This window comes from Schistocerca nitens, chromosome 5, assembly GCF_023898315.1.
Source record: "Schistocerca nitens isolate TAMUIC-IGC-003100 chromosome 5, iqSchNite1.1, whole genome shotgun sequence".
Classification (NCBI taxonomy): domain Eukaryota; kingdom Metazoa; phylum Arthropoda; class Insecta; order Orthoptera; family Acrididae; genus Schistocerca; species Schistocerca nitens.
The window spans coordinates 526,439,505-526,456,960 of NC_064618.1; the positions used below are offsets into that span (position 1 = coordinate 526,439,505).

The 17,456-nt window shown below is 35.2% G+C and overlaps 1 protein-coding gene across 1 annotated transcript in view; it reads left to right on the forward strand.

The window, feature by feature from the left end:
• The window catches only part of LOC126260565 (G-protein coupled receptor 52-like), a 107,479-nt gene extending 97,499 nt beyond the window's left edge, over positions 1–9,980 (forward strand). Inside the window, exon 3 of the mRNA XM_049957899.1 lies at positions 8,902–9,980. Within this exon, the coding sequence (XP_049813856.1) occupies positions 8,902–9,737 (836 nt within the window). The 3' untranslated portion in view covers positions 9,738–9,980. The remainder of the gene's footprint in view (positions 1–8,901) is intronic.
• The last annotated feature ends 7,476 nt before the right edge of the window (positions 9,981–17,456 follow it).

Below are 17,456 nucleotides of genomic sequence, written 5' to 3' on the forward strand. Positions count from 1 at the left end.
AAACCAGGAGACTACTGACAGTTGCACACCATCTACTGTTGCTATCTTTTCCTCCATGCTGCCTTGACCATTCTTCTTCATTGCTGCCTCCTTAGGTAAAATGCAACCACGTACTTGATTGGACCGGACTGCATGTTGTGCCATATCCGTCACAGACCTATTTTTCAGTATTATATGTATTCTAATGAACAAATATATAAACTTACCTCTTTAGAACTGTCCACAGATGTCCATTTTCCTCTGCAAATAATATAAACACTGAAATCAATCGTTTACTGTACCTGATTGCAACTGTTTGTGTGACCAAACTTGGATGTAAACAGCTAGCAACACAAAGCATAGATTCATAACACGTAATTCCTTACTCTCCCAACAGATGGCATACACTACTTGCACAGCTGCTCTTGACTGTGTGCCATATCTGTCCCAACGTGCAGTTTGGAAATATATTCTCAGATATGAGATTGACAAAGAGAAAAGTGGTATGTGCCATATCTGGCACGTTATGCGGTAAGGGGTTAAGAGAACATCTGAAGAAAACTAATTTAGGCATTTTATTAGATCACTGACCGTAATGTGGACCACCGTGAATTTTCAAACTTCCTGATAAATTTGCGTATTTCATTGCGAAAGTTTTCACTTTCTTTCCTAATTAGCACGTCATGATTTTTAAACGAATTTTATACAGTGAACTTCTTTCAAACTTCTGTTATCATACTACATTACTGTTTAGAGACGTCAGTTAGAATTCGATCTTTTTTTTTTTTTGTTTTTGCTGTTTACAATAATGTTGCGTTTACGCAACTCTGGGACCTCCGAGTATATTTGTGAAACACGGCTGCTTCGTTCTACCATAATAATAAATCAGTAGTCCATTGTTGACCGAACAGTTTATTAATGTTAGCCCTTGTTTAAAAAATATTCTTTCAGTTTGGTTGCAGTTTCAGTGTGTTTAGAGGTGGAACAATAACTCTGATCTAATATTCGCTACCAGTACGTCAGTTTTACTGATCTTTTACATTTTATTTACTTTTGCGTATTACGAATTGAATCATAATTTACCACAGTTCTGCTGTGAATGAATGCCGACAGTAAATACAGGGATTTCTGCTTGTTTAGGAATGTCTGATTATGACACGAAACCCCTACATACTGCGGAACTTAGGGCCATATTGAATGAAGATGAAGAAGTTGAGGTTGCAGACAGCATCAATTGCACGTACATTCCACTAGATATTGATCAGATCACAGATGAACAAGAAATTGATAAAGATCTTCTTGTTGAAAAAAAAATGGTTCAAATGGCTCTGAGCACTATGGGACTTAACAGCTGTGGTCATCAGTCCCCTAGAACTTAGAACTACTTAAACCTAACTAACCTAAGGACATCACACACATCCATGCCCGAGGCAGGATTCGAACCTGCGACCGTAGCAGTCGCGCGGTTCCGGACAGATCTTCTTGTTGAAGAAGAGGACGCAACTGATAACGCTCGCGCGTTTGAAATACATGCACACAGTGAGCAAGACAAAGTGAATTCAACTGTAGTGTCAGAATCCTGCGCACCTGTTAAGAAAAGAAAACGAATTGGTGTGAATGTAACGAAAAGAAATGAAGATGTTCCGAACTGGAAGAAATTCAACCAACTTAAACTTCTTCGCCAATAACGGAGGAGATCACCAAGACAGAAGACATAAATAATAGAGTAGAGAATCTATCGCCTTATGAAATTTTTTCACTTTACTTTGACTCAGAAGTGTTTCCAAAAATTATTGAATACGCAAATAAATATGCACAAGATAATAATCGCCATTCATTTCAAATAACTGTTCCATTCCTGAAGAAATTTATAGGAATAATGATTCTTTCAGGATATCACACATTGCCTGCAATGAAACCGTACTGGTCGAAACATGAAGACAAACGATTACCAATTGTTGCATGAGTCGTAATAAATTCTTGTCAATCAAATAAAACATCCACTTGTGTGATAATGACACACTGGATAAAAATGTCAAGTTTTCTAAAATGAGACCAATATTTGATATAATCAAAGAAAAATATTTTCAATTTGGAATTTTTTCATATAATTTGTCTATTGACGAGGACGTGGTCCCTTATTTTGGGAGACGTTCCTGAAAGATGTTCATCACAGGAAAATATGTCAGATTTGGCTTCAAATTGTGGTGTTTATGCAGTTCAAATGGCTACTTGTACAAATTCTTTTCTTATGGTGGGAAGATGGCAGGATGTGAAACATCTGAATTTTCTTAAAATATGGGTGAACAAATGGTTTTGAATTTGCTTTCAGTTGTTGAAGACCAGTCTCGTCATTGTATATATTTTGATAATTTCTTTTCCTCTTATTCTTTATCTTGTTTTTTAAAACAAAAGGGATTGTTTGCCACTGGCGCTATTCGGGAGAACCGCACTGCAAAGTGCCCTTCGGAATCCACCTCAGACATAAAGAAAAAAGGCAAGGGTGTGTTTGACTTTGTGTTTGACAACAAAGCTTAAGTCATGATGGTAAAGTGGAATGACAATCCCACTGTGACAGTAGTTACCAACAGCGGCACCATTCAGCCTTTAGCGAATGCAAAAAGGTACAGTCGAAAAGAAAAGTATTACTCTGCTCCAACCCAGGGTAATAGCTCAGTACAATCAACGTGTGGGTGGTATTAATTTACACGATAATGCTATTGCCAATTACAGAATTCTAATAAGAGGCAAGAAATGGTGGAGGCCTCTCTTTACTAACTCGATAGACAGTGTAACTGTGAATTCATAGAAAATATACAATCTTGCAAATGAATAAAATACGTCATCTTGAATTTCGATCATTCTTATGCATGACCCTAATGAAATCAGAAGATACTGCAGTCGAGAATGAAGAAAACAGAGAAACTGCAAGCCCACAGGACACAGAAAAATGTAATTACGGACGTCCGTCTAAATTCTCTCTTCCGAAAGAAATACCCTGTGATGATGTAGGCAACATAATAATAGAGGAAAACAAAGCAAGAAGAAAACGTAGGTTATGTAAAAGTATAATAATTTACAAACGCAATAGCTGTAATGTGCATCTTAATTCAAACTGTTTTCAAACATTTCATAAGAGAGCGAAATAAGACTCCTTATAGTCCCACAGTTGCGTAAACGAAACATTTTGCTGTACTTTAATTAGGACCTGTATATTTCTTTTTTGTATATTTGTGTCTATATTAGTGCACAATTAGATGAAATAAACATTATTTTCAAAAAAAAATATTTTTTTTTATGCTTGGTCGTTAATGGGTTAACTCCACACAATTCTGTGATAGTGTGGATAATGCTCCTACCAAAACAGGGAGTTCGACGCAATGCCTAATAAATATGATTTCAGGATTACGATGTTAGAGTGGTTGTAAGATGGGCAGATGAAATGCAACAACTCAATGAGGAAGGCTGAACTGTCATCTACAATAAAGGAAAACAAACCAGTCGTAAAAGTGTACATCGTGGAGGAAATCGCTGAGAGCACAGGCCACAAAGTTGTGCGTTTACCGCCCTAAAACTGCGATCTAAATCAGATAGAATTGGCATAGGTTGTCGAAGGCAAGATTGCAGAATATTGTTAGTGCCGCTTTCCTTTTAGTTACTCCACAGGACTGGCGAGCTTATTGCGGGAATTTTCAGTAGCTGGACCAAGGGTACTGGAGACGAGATTGGATAACAGAAATGACCGTCGATGACGTTATCCTCAGTACCACGCCCTCATGCGATGACGATGACCATCACCATCATCTTGAATCAAACACAAATGACATAGATCTTTAATGAACATCATTTTGACAGTTCTTTTGGGTGCAATTACTTAGGCTTACACTTTTTACACATTACTGCTGTACTGCATTTAATAAATGCAGTGTGCAAAAAGGTTCCAAAATTTAGTTACTGACTTCCATTTCATAGCGTCGTAAGTTCTACATTCATTTACTTTCATTTTCATTGTTTTCAATAAGTAAATAGTACATAAATTATAGGTAAAACTCTCAAGCATGAATATGTCAACAAATTACATGATTTCCTGTCTGACGAAAGTGTTGCTTAAGCTGGCAATATTTCCGTTGAGTGCTGCCTCCGAGTTCATATTATGCACAAAACATGGGTAGTGGTGCTATTAATGCTGCAAGCAGCCGTCATTGCCTTCCCCTTACCGCTCCTCTCCTCACCGCAGCCATAATCCATAGAGTAAATATCTCTGGAGTGAGCATTCACATGCGCAGAACAGATTTTGTGTTGTCAACATACATTGCCGGCCTGGTCACGTGTTTTCGGGACGTCGTGTGTTTGTCCGTATAGAGCCCTGTATATTTAGAATGTCATTACATCCCTAGTACAGGCGGATTCTTTTCGTAAGTGTCGTGGATTATTTATATATATTGCACAGACATTTTAACAGTATCCATTTGATACCGGGAATAAACCAGCTACGTAACTTTTAAGGACAAGTGATATTACACCCTTCTTCTTTGCCATAGGTGTCACAGTTCAGATGCACTCGATTTTTGGTAGCTTTCGGTATGATACGGCACTTTATAGTATTACATAGTACATTTTTGCAGTGATAGTCTTGCAAAACGACTTGACAGTACGTTATTACTTTTGCAAATGTCCGAAAAACACGGAATTTGCCACACATTAGCGATTATATCCCTGCTAATTCGTCCTTTTTTCTGTTATTTCTGCGTATTTATTTTCTCGTTTTTGCTACCTAAAGCACAATTTTTCTTACTGGTGACACCTTGAAGTATTTATTTAACGCATTTTACGTACTTGCTCCCAGTTTATTAAATAAATAGTAGACCGAGTAATCTATATACATAATCGATAAGTCACTGATAAATGCATGGAGGATAGTATTTGCTGAAACAACTTCCTTCCTGTTCCACTAGCAAATTTACGAGAGGAAGCGATAGTTTGTAAGCTTTTGTACGAGCCGTAATATCTATTATATAGTCATAAAATCATAGAAAAATAGGTCTACAGAATCAAGCCTTAATTATAATGCGTCTCGAAATTCTTAAACATATACAGTGTCTCTTACTAATATTATAACTATAATTAGAGCTACATGGTATGTATCCATGAAATGTTACTATCCCTCCTACGTATATTTTTCTTTGCATCCGTAGCAACAACAGTAATTCACCATCGCTATTACAATATCAACAAACGGTGAAACACAGCAAAAACTCTTGATATTATAAACTTCAAATTATAAACTTCAAACGCTTCAGAAAGCACACACACACACACACACACACACACACACACACACACACACAGCTAATTCCCGAAAACACGTGACAATCCTGGTTTAATGTTGACAAAGTGCGCAGAACGCAATGCTCGTTCCAGAGATATTTACTCTATGCCATAATCCATTGACACGGCCGTACCTGACAGCAAGTGCGCCAATCGTCAACTTCTCGTGTGGAAAGGGTAGCTGTATGTCTTTTCCTCCTCCTTTAATGCTGCCACAAATGCTCGTTGATTCGTCCGGGTCACTTTTATTTGACCCACCCTGCATAAAGCGGAAACTTTATTATCAAATATTTCAAATTTTGACATAATACAAAATTAAACATACAAATATATACCTTTCTTCAGACAGTTATGCAAAAGTTTCTGTTGAAAATGGCTGTGAGGAAGAAAATGCTGTGGTGTCCTGTGAAAATGTTCGGTTTTGTTTTCTTTCTCCCCGTCAGTTCCAACTACGATAGGAAGGCATGTAAGCCATTAGACAAATTGCTTCCCACGGTGTATTCTTTCCAATTGAATATTTCAATAAAAAAAATGTACACGCAACAATGTACAATGTTTTGTTTTCTTCCTTGCCTTCGATTTTACAGAAAACAGGGAATGTGTATTTGTGGCTCATCAGTTTATGATTAGAATGCTCATCGTTCGAAACTTTGTAATCCTATATATTCAGACTTAACACTAAGCAAAATACTGCCATTGACGCTACTATCCTCACAGATGTAGCAGTTGAAGGAAGCCTGTCTCTTTAATCCCGTATAGTTTCATGTGCCCATGCATTTAAGCGACTTCCATTCCTAATCAATATTTCGTTCACACTAAAAATAAACAAAGCTCAAACTCAGAGAGGGGAGACGATATGACGGCCGGTGAGGGAGAGAGAGAAATGGACACAGAAGGGGGAAGACAGGCATAGGCGGAGAGAAGGGCTGGGAGAAGAGATGGAATGAGGGAGAGGGGAAGAGATGATGCAGAGAGAGAGGAAAGGAAGGAGCAGAAGATGGAGAAAGAGAGGGAAGTTGAGGAGATAGGCAGAGAAAAGGGGGGGGGGGGAGGAGGAGGAATTTAGGGTGTATACCCAATCCCCATACAAATTTAGCAGTTGTGAAGAATTGCTGTGTTAGCTGGTATACCAATAAAAACAATATGGTAATTTACTTACATCAGTGCTTAGTACATCATTTTAACATCACTCCCAAGAAAGTGCTGTTAAGAGAAATACATCATTTGAGAACCGTTCCTCTAATTTGAGAAGCATATGAATCATGAAACTAATTTAATAACTATAATAGAAACAAACTTTCAGAATTTTGACAACATTATACTGTACACGATACAAAATCAAAGTTTTCACTCACCACTGTCAGTATTGCAGTTATTACCAAGGTTGTAAACATATTTCTGCAGACTGTGGCTCCGTGAACGTAAATGAGGAACTGACTTTTATTTCAGTTGTTTCTACTTATTTTTCCAGTAGTCAGTATTTTTGTTAGAATTTTCTTTGTGATGGACTTTCCCTTTCCGCCTAGCTTTATTCCATTTCTTGTGGTTTCGCAGTTCTACATGTAAGCTCATGAACTGTGTTGGATTTATTGCTGTCATGCACCTTTATGTAGCTGGAATGTTTTCTACAACCACTCAGGCAGCAAGTCCATCCTTCTGGACAAGGAAGTGAAAAATATCCTTCATAAAACACAGCTAGTAATTCTCTAGAATTCATTGCCATTTTCATGAAATTTAGGTTTCACACTACTTCATTCTACAAATACTAGCTGAGAAATCTGAAAATAACAGGTAGAAATGAAAACAGTTTTAATAAAACTTTTTTGTTTGGGGGGGGGGGGGGAGGGGGAGGAGGGCTTCATACCCTCCAGGATCCCTCACCCCTCATCGATCCACAACTGGTTTCAGCAAGGTTGTTAGGACATTTTTGTCCATTCTCTGTGAAGTCCACATTTCAAAGCAAAGGCGTGGGGAGTGACACATGTGTCTAATTATTACTGTTCAGGACTAATGATAGAATTCTTGCTGGCTATCATTATGTTATAGCAAACTCACATTCTTGCAGTTACGATAGGCAATGAAATGTTAGCTTTCTATAAACTTATTGACTGTTTTCACAAATAGATGCTGTGCTGCTTCTCCTTTTTAAACAACTCAAGGGCCAGTGTCATACACACCTACAACTCTGCCCTTGTCATTGTCTAAGTAACAGACAGGGCAACGTGTTTTCACGTAACTGTTGTCAGGGGATTTATCTACTAGTATCAAAAATTTTGTGCTCTGAGTGTGATCTGCCATTGCCCTTTGGTGACTGTTATCAATTATATTCGTTACAGTAGCTGTTGTTTTGTTTTGTTTATTTGCATAGAATACATTATTCTTGGCCATGAAAAGCTATTAATGGTGATGTTTGTAATGTAAGCTTTCAGTCAACAACTTCAAATCTTACACTTTGCTTTGCAAAAATATTTAGGTCTGGAAATAGCTTCTTACCTAATTCACAGCAACTTATGATTTCCCTGTAATACCTCTGCTGTCCACATCGTCTTTTCAGTTTTGAGAGCCATTTCAATAAGACTTAATTATGTAGTCACAAAAGATGGCATAACCTGCCCCACTATTTGTAAGCCCACTGGCTTGTTTTATTCCTTGGTATAGATGATTTCTATTCATGTCCTCCATCACACTCCTCCTCCCTGGCCTCATCCCATTTCTTCACAGTGTCAGCATGTTATTTTTGGCTATGGTCGCAGGTTCGAATCCTGCCACGGGCATGGGTGTGTGTGATGTCCTTAGGTTAGTGAGGTTTAAGTAGTTCTAAGTTCTAGGGAACTGATGACCTCAGATGTTCAGTCCCATAGTGCTCAGAGCCATTTGAACCATTTTTTTTTATTATTTTTGAATTTGGCTATTTTACTGGTAGAGAGTGGCCAGATGCCCTGTCACCACGCCTTCCCCTTCTTCCCCATTCCCCAAGGAAATTTGTGTACCCTATCTGCTGCATTAATATGAAATCTTTCTGTGTTTACAAAACAGACTTTTTAAATAGTTACTTGCAGATGAATGCTAAAAATTTTAACCCCTAAAGCAAGCAAACCATTCTGTCTCACAATTTCATAATTTTCTTAACTGAATTTTCCTTTTTATACATTAATGAAAAGAACTTACTTATAGGGTGGAATACATTCACTGAACAGAAACCTGCCCCTTCAAATTCTCCAAACGGGATGAGATAGTTCTTTAGTTTGCTCGAAATGTGTCACTGTGATTCCTCCTTTCCTCATCTCAACCACTATCACAAATATTGCAGTGGTAACTCGTAATATAACGTAGTGACCAATACTTCTAGACATCTTGTGACCATAAAAAAAGAAAGAAATATATCTTCCATCAAAAAGTTAAAAATTGATGCAGGTTGTGATATGTTTCTGAAATTGGCAGTAACGTAAATTTTAAGTACAAGAGAAACTAAATTTTGTTAATACTAACACATGAAACAAAATGTATCTATTGAACATTACATACTACCTTTACTAAAAATTGTATTAAATCAAGTATCAACACCATTTTACAGACTTCTTTTATTTGTTTCAGGTCCATCAGAGATGATCAACATCTATCTCCTGTCTCTAGCAGTAGCAGACCTTCTCTGTGGCTTATTCGTAGTTCCACTCTCAGTGTATTCAGCCTGGCTACAAAACTGGATGTACGGAGATTTGGTGTGCCGCTTGATGGGGTATCTTGAAGTAACGCTCTGGAGTGTTAATGTCTTCACCTTCATGTGGATAAGTGTCGATCGGTATCTGGCAGTGCAAAGGCCGCTTCGGTATGATACAGTGCAAAAGCGTACCCACTGTCAATGTTGGATGGTGTTCACATGGGTCTCTGCTGCAATGTTGTGTTGCCCTCCACTGCTGGGAGTCAATAAGCCACATTTCGACCGTGATGCTTTTGTCTGCATGTTGGACTGGGGAAATATGGCTGCCTACTCTATAACAGTTGCCATACTGGTGCTAGGCCCCAGTCTCATCACAATTGTCTACACATACTACTACATATTTTCCATGATGAGAATGGTGCGAAGTGGTGTCCCAATACATGATAAAGAATATGCATCTGCTCTGACTGAAAACTTGTCTAACCCAAGTCACATAATGTCTTTCGTGCTTGTGCTGACATTTTGGATTTCATGGACACCGTATGCAACAGTCAAGTTCTATGAGTACTTCACAAACAGCAGGTATCAGGTGCCATATCTACACTTTGTAATTGTGTGGATAGGTATTCTGAACTCTTTCTGGAAAATAGTGATCCTCGTCGCTCTGAGCCCACAGTTTCGATTAGCAGTGCGTGTCTTCTGTATCAGACTCTGTTGTCGCTACAAAGGCAGACTGCAGGGCGAGTTGATTGACATGGATGATGATGATTAAGACTATTTGTTGCTTAGTGGTGAAATGACTACCTTCTTGCTCTGCAGTTGTGTCTGACAGGAATCAGGTGTTGTGCAGGTGTCTCAGGGAATGCATTATAATATATACATCTCTGTAGCTATGTTCTATTCTGAAATGGCTCACAGCTGTTTGAGAGATGGAAGCTAACTTTCATTTCTTACATCTTGATGCAACAACATTCTAAATGTCTCTTTTTTCAGAAAAAGTCTTGCGATTAATATATTCCCCTTGTTGTAGTATTTCTACAAATGTATTGTTTTATGAATTGTGTGATTTTCTGTTCAGAGGAATAAATAATGTATAATTCATGTAAAAATTGTTTTTTGAACACTAGAATTACAAAAATAATGTCCAGAAAAGCAGGTATTCTCAGGTTTATTTCAAGACATTCAAACAGATCATTTTCTGATGAACCTGTTTCACTCACCATGATACAATTATTAAACTGGAATCGGACATTCCGAAATTTAACACATGCTGTTTACCTCTGTAGGATGACTATGTATTTACAGAAAGGTAAATCTATTTCTAACTCATCTTAGCCGAATGGAACTGCCTCTCTGGCCTTACCATGTGCTATAAATCATGATTTTCTCTTTCATGAATGCAACCGAAACTTCTTACTCTGATCCTGTTTGTGGTAACAACAAATAATATTTCTGATACAAAATCAACTGTTTTAAAGTGAATGTATTCTAAAGAATACATGTGGAAAATTAAACTTGATGAATGCTCTTACTAATAACCACATAGACACATCTATGAGATTATCAAAGTACACCACCACGAGATAGTAAAATGCTTCCAGCTAGTTCCATCAAAGAAAAACTCCAACTGCAGTTTTAATTAATGGGGGATTTTAAATACTATGCTAACTGCTCAATTCAAAGTTTTGTAACAGATGTTTACAATATCTAGTATCCTAAAATCCATATGGTAGCAACAAGCAGAAACATACAGGCACAATATGTATGTAGATCTACAATAAAAGAAGTTTATAATTAATCTTGCTATTCAAAAACCATGTCATTTTTAATTTTCCAATTGTCTTGTAAGTACTTTCCATTATACAGTAAAACACCAACAAATAAACAAGAAAATAGGTCAGGTTTTCACACTCTAAAGTATGATTAAATCTATTACAAAAACCTTTTCTGTAAAAGAGTCCTATTAGGAGCTCATGGTATTTACATACTTTTTAGACTGAAATAGTTACTCAAAGCAGACTCTTACAACCTGTAAACTTATAAAATCATTCCTGTTACTTCCTATATTGTTGGCTTTAAACACCACACAAGCTTGTGCTGCCACAAAAATTGAAACATTTATTATTTAAATTGCTTTGCAGAAAAGCTCATGGAAGATTCACCTACTTCCCTGATACTGAAACTGTAAGTGAAAAGGTTGTTTCATTAGTTATTCCTTTCATGAAAACTGTTTATTCACATGAGGGGATACATATTCAGATCATTAAGAAAATGTTAGTTTTGTGTAGGCTCTTGCTCAACTGTTTTCGCCAGAAACTACATTGGGTAGTTAATTCACAAATGCTGACTTTTCCTTCCACCAGTTCTGTTTCTGATCAAAGTAGTATTTAAATCAAAATATTTGTGACAGAAGTAACTTTCTGCTTGTGACTTGCCATGTGTGTCCTAATACAATCAATAATGCCTGAAACAGAAGCCCCAGTAAAATTCACCATTTCACACACCTGCGATAGCAGTTCCTGCAGAACAATTTTTGGGACATACCTAGTATATAAAACATTACTACCGCATGAGATAAGTAACTTCTTCCAGTAAATCAGTTATCTGTTTGTATTCATTAATCACTTCTACTGTGCTGAAACAAGGTTTCCTTATTGCAACTGAAACACTGTGTTCAGTTCAATGTCGACAATAATGTTTTGAGCAAAATGCAATTTCTTGGGGATTTCCATGAAACTATTATTTGTGTTATATTACTGTAAATGCAGATTCCATCAAAACACCAGCCATAGTCTGCTGTTTTCCTTTAACACATGCAAATCAGGTTTCATTTGTCTCTCATTATGACAAATGATAACATGTTTTCCTCACATCACACAGATAAGTAAAATATCTTCTGTAAATGACAATTAAAATAAAATTAAATTCAGTACTAGTGTTCAAAAAATATGTTCTAAAAATGGTTGTAAGATATGTTTGAGTTTACAATAATGTAGTAAAAAAAAAAAAAAACAAGTTTTCTAGTGGGCAAACTTGATGTCAATATCTCTTAAGTCCGTGAAGGCTGATTCCTGACATGATGTAAAACCCATGTTAGAAAATTTTATATAAATGTGCCCAACTCTTTAATTTATATGCATAACATGTATTCTTGCACTTTTATTTTGCTGATGATACAAACCTGAAATATAGGAAACATGCATTAGAAATAGTTCAATTTGTAGCTGTATTTTCATACAAGTTGTTGATATATTGAAATTGTTAACCTGTTAAAATGTATTTCCAACCTATGTACTGGAACCTGATTTTTTGACATAAATACAAAAGTAGGTGTCTGCAACATGTCCTTCATAAATAATGTGCCTTAATTTGAATAGACGCAAAAAGTAGGCTTATTGGGAAGTTATTTTATTTAGTGGGAAGTGCCATCTGAGTTCCAAGAACTAATTTCTAAAATATAAGAATGGAAACAGAAGTGTCCTACACAGTTAAATCTGAAAACACCACAACTTTTTTTTTTAAAAAAAACCACAACTGTGACTGTAATTTCCCTGTAAAAACTCAATTTCTTTTGTGCTTCACCCTGTATTCTTGAATGATGTGGTTCATGAATAGGAAAGTGTATGGAATGACAGGGATGATGGACAACAAATCGTGTAATGGGTGTAGTCGGTGCTTATATAGGTACCTATGTAGAACTGCAGTCATTTAGTTGAATAATGAAACTGCCTGTCACTGTGTGTAATCAACTTACACTTTATAACTGTTGTTTTGTCATTATGTGCATTAGTTTCTATGCAAGACTCAACTTTTTTAATAGCTACAAATTTTTTCTGTGCTAAATGAACAGTTGATAATTTGGCAATGTTGTGGATAAAGATTCATAATTTATGTGTTATAGAAAAAGACTGTGTGTACCATTTTTCTTTAGATTTAAATTACAAAATATTAAAAAAAATTGTATAATTATTTATGGGAATATTTGGTGAACTTTGTTACTTCCCACAATCAAAACTTATTCACTTTGAATCGTAGTTCAAATATGAGAACAGCTTTTTGATATGTAAATGATTAAGGAAAATGTTTTTTGCTGACTGCCACATTAAGATTGGTATAAAAGATGTTAGTGTTGTTGATAGATATTAACATTACTATCTGTGTGTGCATGCTTAAACTCTACACATCAATGTATGTTCTTTTGATGAGTGGTACCAGACAGAACTTTCATAGATTCATTGTTGGTACTTAAAAAACAGTGGCTACTAAAACTACTTTCTAATGTTCCTGGCAAACAAAAAATATTAACAGGCTTTTACAGGTATACATATTTCCTCATCAGATGAGGAGTCTAAAAAGTGACACAAAGAGATGTAATGTATTTTGTCTTAAGATTTACAAGAATAGCAGAACTTCATGAAATGTTACACACTTTAGATGACATCAGTTGTAAAATGGTATTTACCTATGATAGTATCATATGTAGTATAAAGATGCAATAGCCGTCACCTACACTCCACCCCTTAAAATGCTGAACACCATAATAATGCAATCTTACTATGGATTTAAAATCCATGAATAATTTACTTCCAATCTTTCATTTAGAGTTCTGGTGAGGTTGAAAGACAACTAGGAAAATAAGGAGAGAAAGGACACTAGCATTTGGTATATACTAGTGAGGGCAGGCATCAAATTCACAAGAGTAAAATTTTCTTAAATTTTCTCATTTTGAGAAGACAAAAGGAGCAATCTGTTCTACTTGCAAAAACCATTCTAAAGCCAAGATAGCATAAATATTTGTTTACTAAAACAACTGATTTTGGCAGACTTTATGGTCATATTCAGAACTTAAAAATTTTTTTGTTGTTAAATGTGTTCATTTTAAGTTGGACAAAAAATAGCACATTATAAAAGGTTTGTCACAACTAAAATATTTCAAAACATGAAGCACTTGCACAAATGGCCATGTCTATATATAAACCACTCACAGATCATTGTTAAATCACAAAAACACAGTACACAATAGCACATCTGTTTAGATAAGCTAGACATATTCTGAACATTGAAAATTCACCTTAAACAGAGTATAAGCTTATGTAAGTTGCTGGGCTACTGTGTACAGTGGTTTTTTTTTTTTATGTAACAATTGTCTGTGAATGGTATATATATGGATTGTTGTTGTTGTGGTCTTCAGTCCTGGCCATTTACATGAGGGACTTTATATTTTTACATATTTTATTTATGAACAAACCTTTTATAATGTTGTTTTTATCCACATGACAACTTGATGTGTAATTCAACTTAAATTGAAGACATTTCATAACAAAAAGATTTTTTAAGACCTGAAGGTGACTGTGAAGTCTGTCAAAATTGGTTGTCTTAAATAACAAAACATTTATGCAATCTTGGCTTTAGAATGGTTTCAATGAGAAAATTCACCCTTCTATTATCCTGTAAAATATCTAACACTAAAATGATTTGGAAGCAAAACATCTGTTTACCGACTATTGAGCTAGGAACTGTAATAGCAGGGCTCACATACTCACAAACAGAGAAAAAAAAGTAGTATATTGAACTTAAGGAACATCATATCTTTGCAGGAAATTTTAGGTGAAAAGGAGGGGGAGACAAAAAACAATAGAGGAAAGATGTCATTTGTAAAGTATTAGGCACAATTCGAATTTCTCAGATTTGCACCACTCTTACCTGTTGGTAACTACACACTCTTCTGTCTCATAAACTAAGCTTCTTTGTCACTTTTTTGTTATGAAAACATGTACTACAATACTGATGCACACAGCTTTGAAACTAGCCTGCCAAACAACCAGAATTCAGTTTTTAAAATGGGGATCCCAAATGAGTGTTTATTTGAAAAAGCTTCCATAATAAAGTTAGAAATTAGTTTTGGTTTTATTTATAATAAATTGATAAATATAAGGATAACAGAAATATAACACTCACAAATCATAAGAATGTTTTAGTTAAGTTCTTCAATTACATACATTTTCGTAACGCTTTGATCGCACACACAGCCTTCATGGTTGACGTCTTAGTTCAGTCAGTCCAGAACTTTGCATGTTCTCTGAAGAGAACTGTATAATCATTGCATCATTTGGTGTTGAATAAAGTTATTATTATTATTATTATTATTATTATTATTATTTTATTATTATTATTATTATTAATCCTCAAGGGTATAAGTTAAATGGGTACACATAAATAGGGATACTAACAGAAACTATGTTGACTTTGTCATCTTTGAATGTTTGTTGCTTTGAGCTAAATAATTTTTTTTTCTCCATGGTTTAAATTTTTCAGAAGTTCACAAAACAGGGCTCACAATGTTAATACTTGACCCTTTCTCCTGTTTCCATTGCCATCCATCCTTCTTCCTGTTAAACAGTCTGTCCCTTATAACAGAGTGACCATCACATAGGGATTACAAACTTTTCTACACTTACTGAAAATTAAGGTTCTCTACAGTTCTCTACATAATTGTGCAGGAGCAACAGGTCTAGAATCCCTTTCAAGCATCTATGCTATTTATCAATTAACATAACAATTCAATAAAAAATTTGTTAAATTAAGGAAACTAAATTCTTGTATGTCTTGACAAGAAGTCAAAAGCCTAGAGGGAACACAATGCACACCAACCAAAGTATGTCTATTGCAATATTTTCTTTTATCATTCTTATTTTAAAATATAAAGCCCCAAATTTTTCAAATTCCTTTAAATCAATTTTTAATCATCTGATAAATATGTAGTTATCAACAACACAATGACTGGTAGAACTGGTACAATAATGTCTGCTTTATTATAATTTACAGAAATATATCTAGCATTCATCTTAAGTCATTTACATAAACATTGGTGATACACTGCCTGGCTACTTATCTTTCCCTATGGTTACAAGCTGAGTATGTAAGGTTCATACTGAAGTTTACCTAGTGACCTTTTTAGATCATTCACAATTACTAGTTATTCTACTACTAAATTACAATATTTGGATGTCCTCCCTACAGCAACTTCATAAACACAACTGTATTTACTGTAAGATTGGTAGGCAGATGAGCAAGAAGGCATTTACACATGTGGCTTTCCATCTCAAGACATCCTGAAAGAGATATTAGAGATGACAAACTGGTATAATACTGTAAATTGTGCAAGAAAAGCAATTTCCCACTAACAGTGTGTACAATTTTTAAGATGTCAAACATATTGTTATGTCTATATAAAAATAGGCATTTCTGATTATCAAGATCATAATCCAAGAATTTTCATAGATTTTTGTGGAAGTAACAACAAGAAATTCTCAGTCAGCTTACATGCCCTTGAAGCAAAAAATTACATAATTTAAATGTCTGGCTACTTGCTACAACCAAATCTCATAGTTAAAAGAAGTCACATATATTGTTACAGAAAACCTATTGCATATGAAAAATGTTTCACTTGCAGGGCTCTAGAAATAACATTTCACAAATCCTTTTAGCTCACACTAGTGTGACAGAAAATGCCTTATTTCTTACACAAGTATTAGTGCTCGGCTGCAATTAAATATATAAAATAACTATCAATTTTTTGCGAAGAAGTTGCATTGAAGGTGTTAAAATAATGTAGAAAATGCCTCTTTTCCTGTAGCTCAGGCTCTTAAATTCCTGGAATTCTTGGAAAATGATATAGGTGCCTACATAACTGACAATTTAGTTAAAAAATTAGCACCAACAATTTCTACTACTCTGATTTACAAAAGGGAGATTTAATTATACCTCTGAAAATAAGGTTTAATGAGAATCAAAAAAATATATATATAGTTTGTCTGCTTCCATGTTTCTAAAGACACTCAGTACCATTTTATGACAGGCAGTTTTCAGAGAAAGGAAATTAGTTTCACTAGAATCAGCATGTGGTAGCATCAAAGTAAACAGAGAAGTTTAGATATATTTTATGCATTTGAAAATAGTTTGATAGATTTTTTGTAGAAAGACAAGAGAACATGTTGTTCATCTGTTTAAATATTCAAAAGATACACTTCCATATCTGAGCTCAAACCCTGTTAATTCATATGCTAATAACAACAATAAAATTTGAATAATTGTATATTTAGGCTTTTATATGTCTTCATCCTTCAAGTTGTTCTTATACACCTCTTATCTCAAAAAAGAGAGAATATAGCAGACTATTGGAGGTGATAACTGGAAACTGTATCCCAGACTATAACACAAACACAGACACTTACCTATCTTGAGCTATTTTGTTGCACTAATGCCTTAGAGAAGACACAAAATTTACACCTGTCACAGGCTTCACTCCAAATCATGTATCCAGGGTTAAGTTGAAGTCCAGCACACATTTTTAAAAATGTCACAATGTCAACACAGTAGACATTCCACAAAATAGTAGATTTCTTTCTTGTATAACTGAATCCTTCCTGGACCTCTACTGGCAGTATGTATCTGAAGACCTTAAGATTATGGTAATGTTCAAAACTTCTGT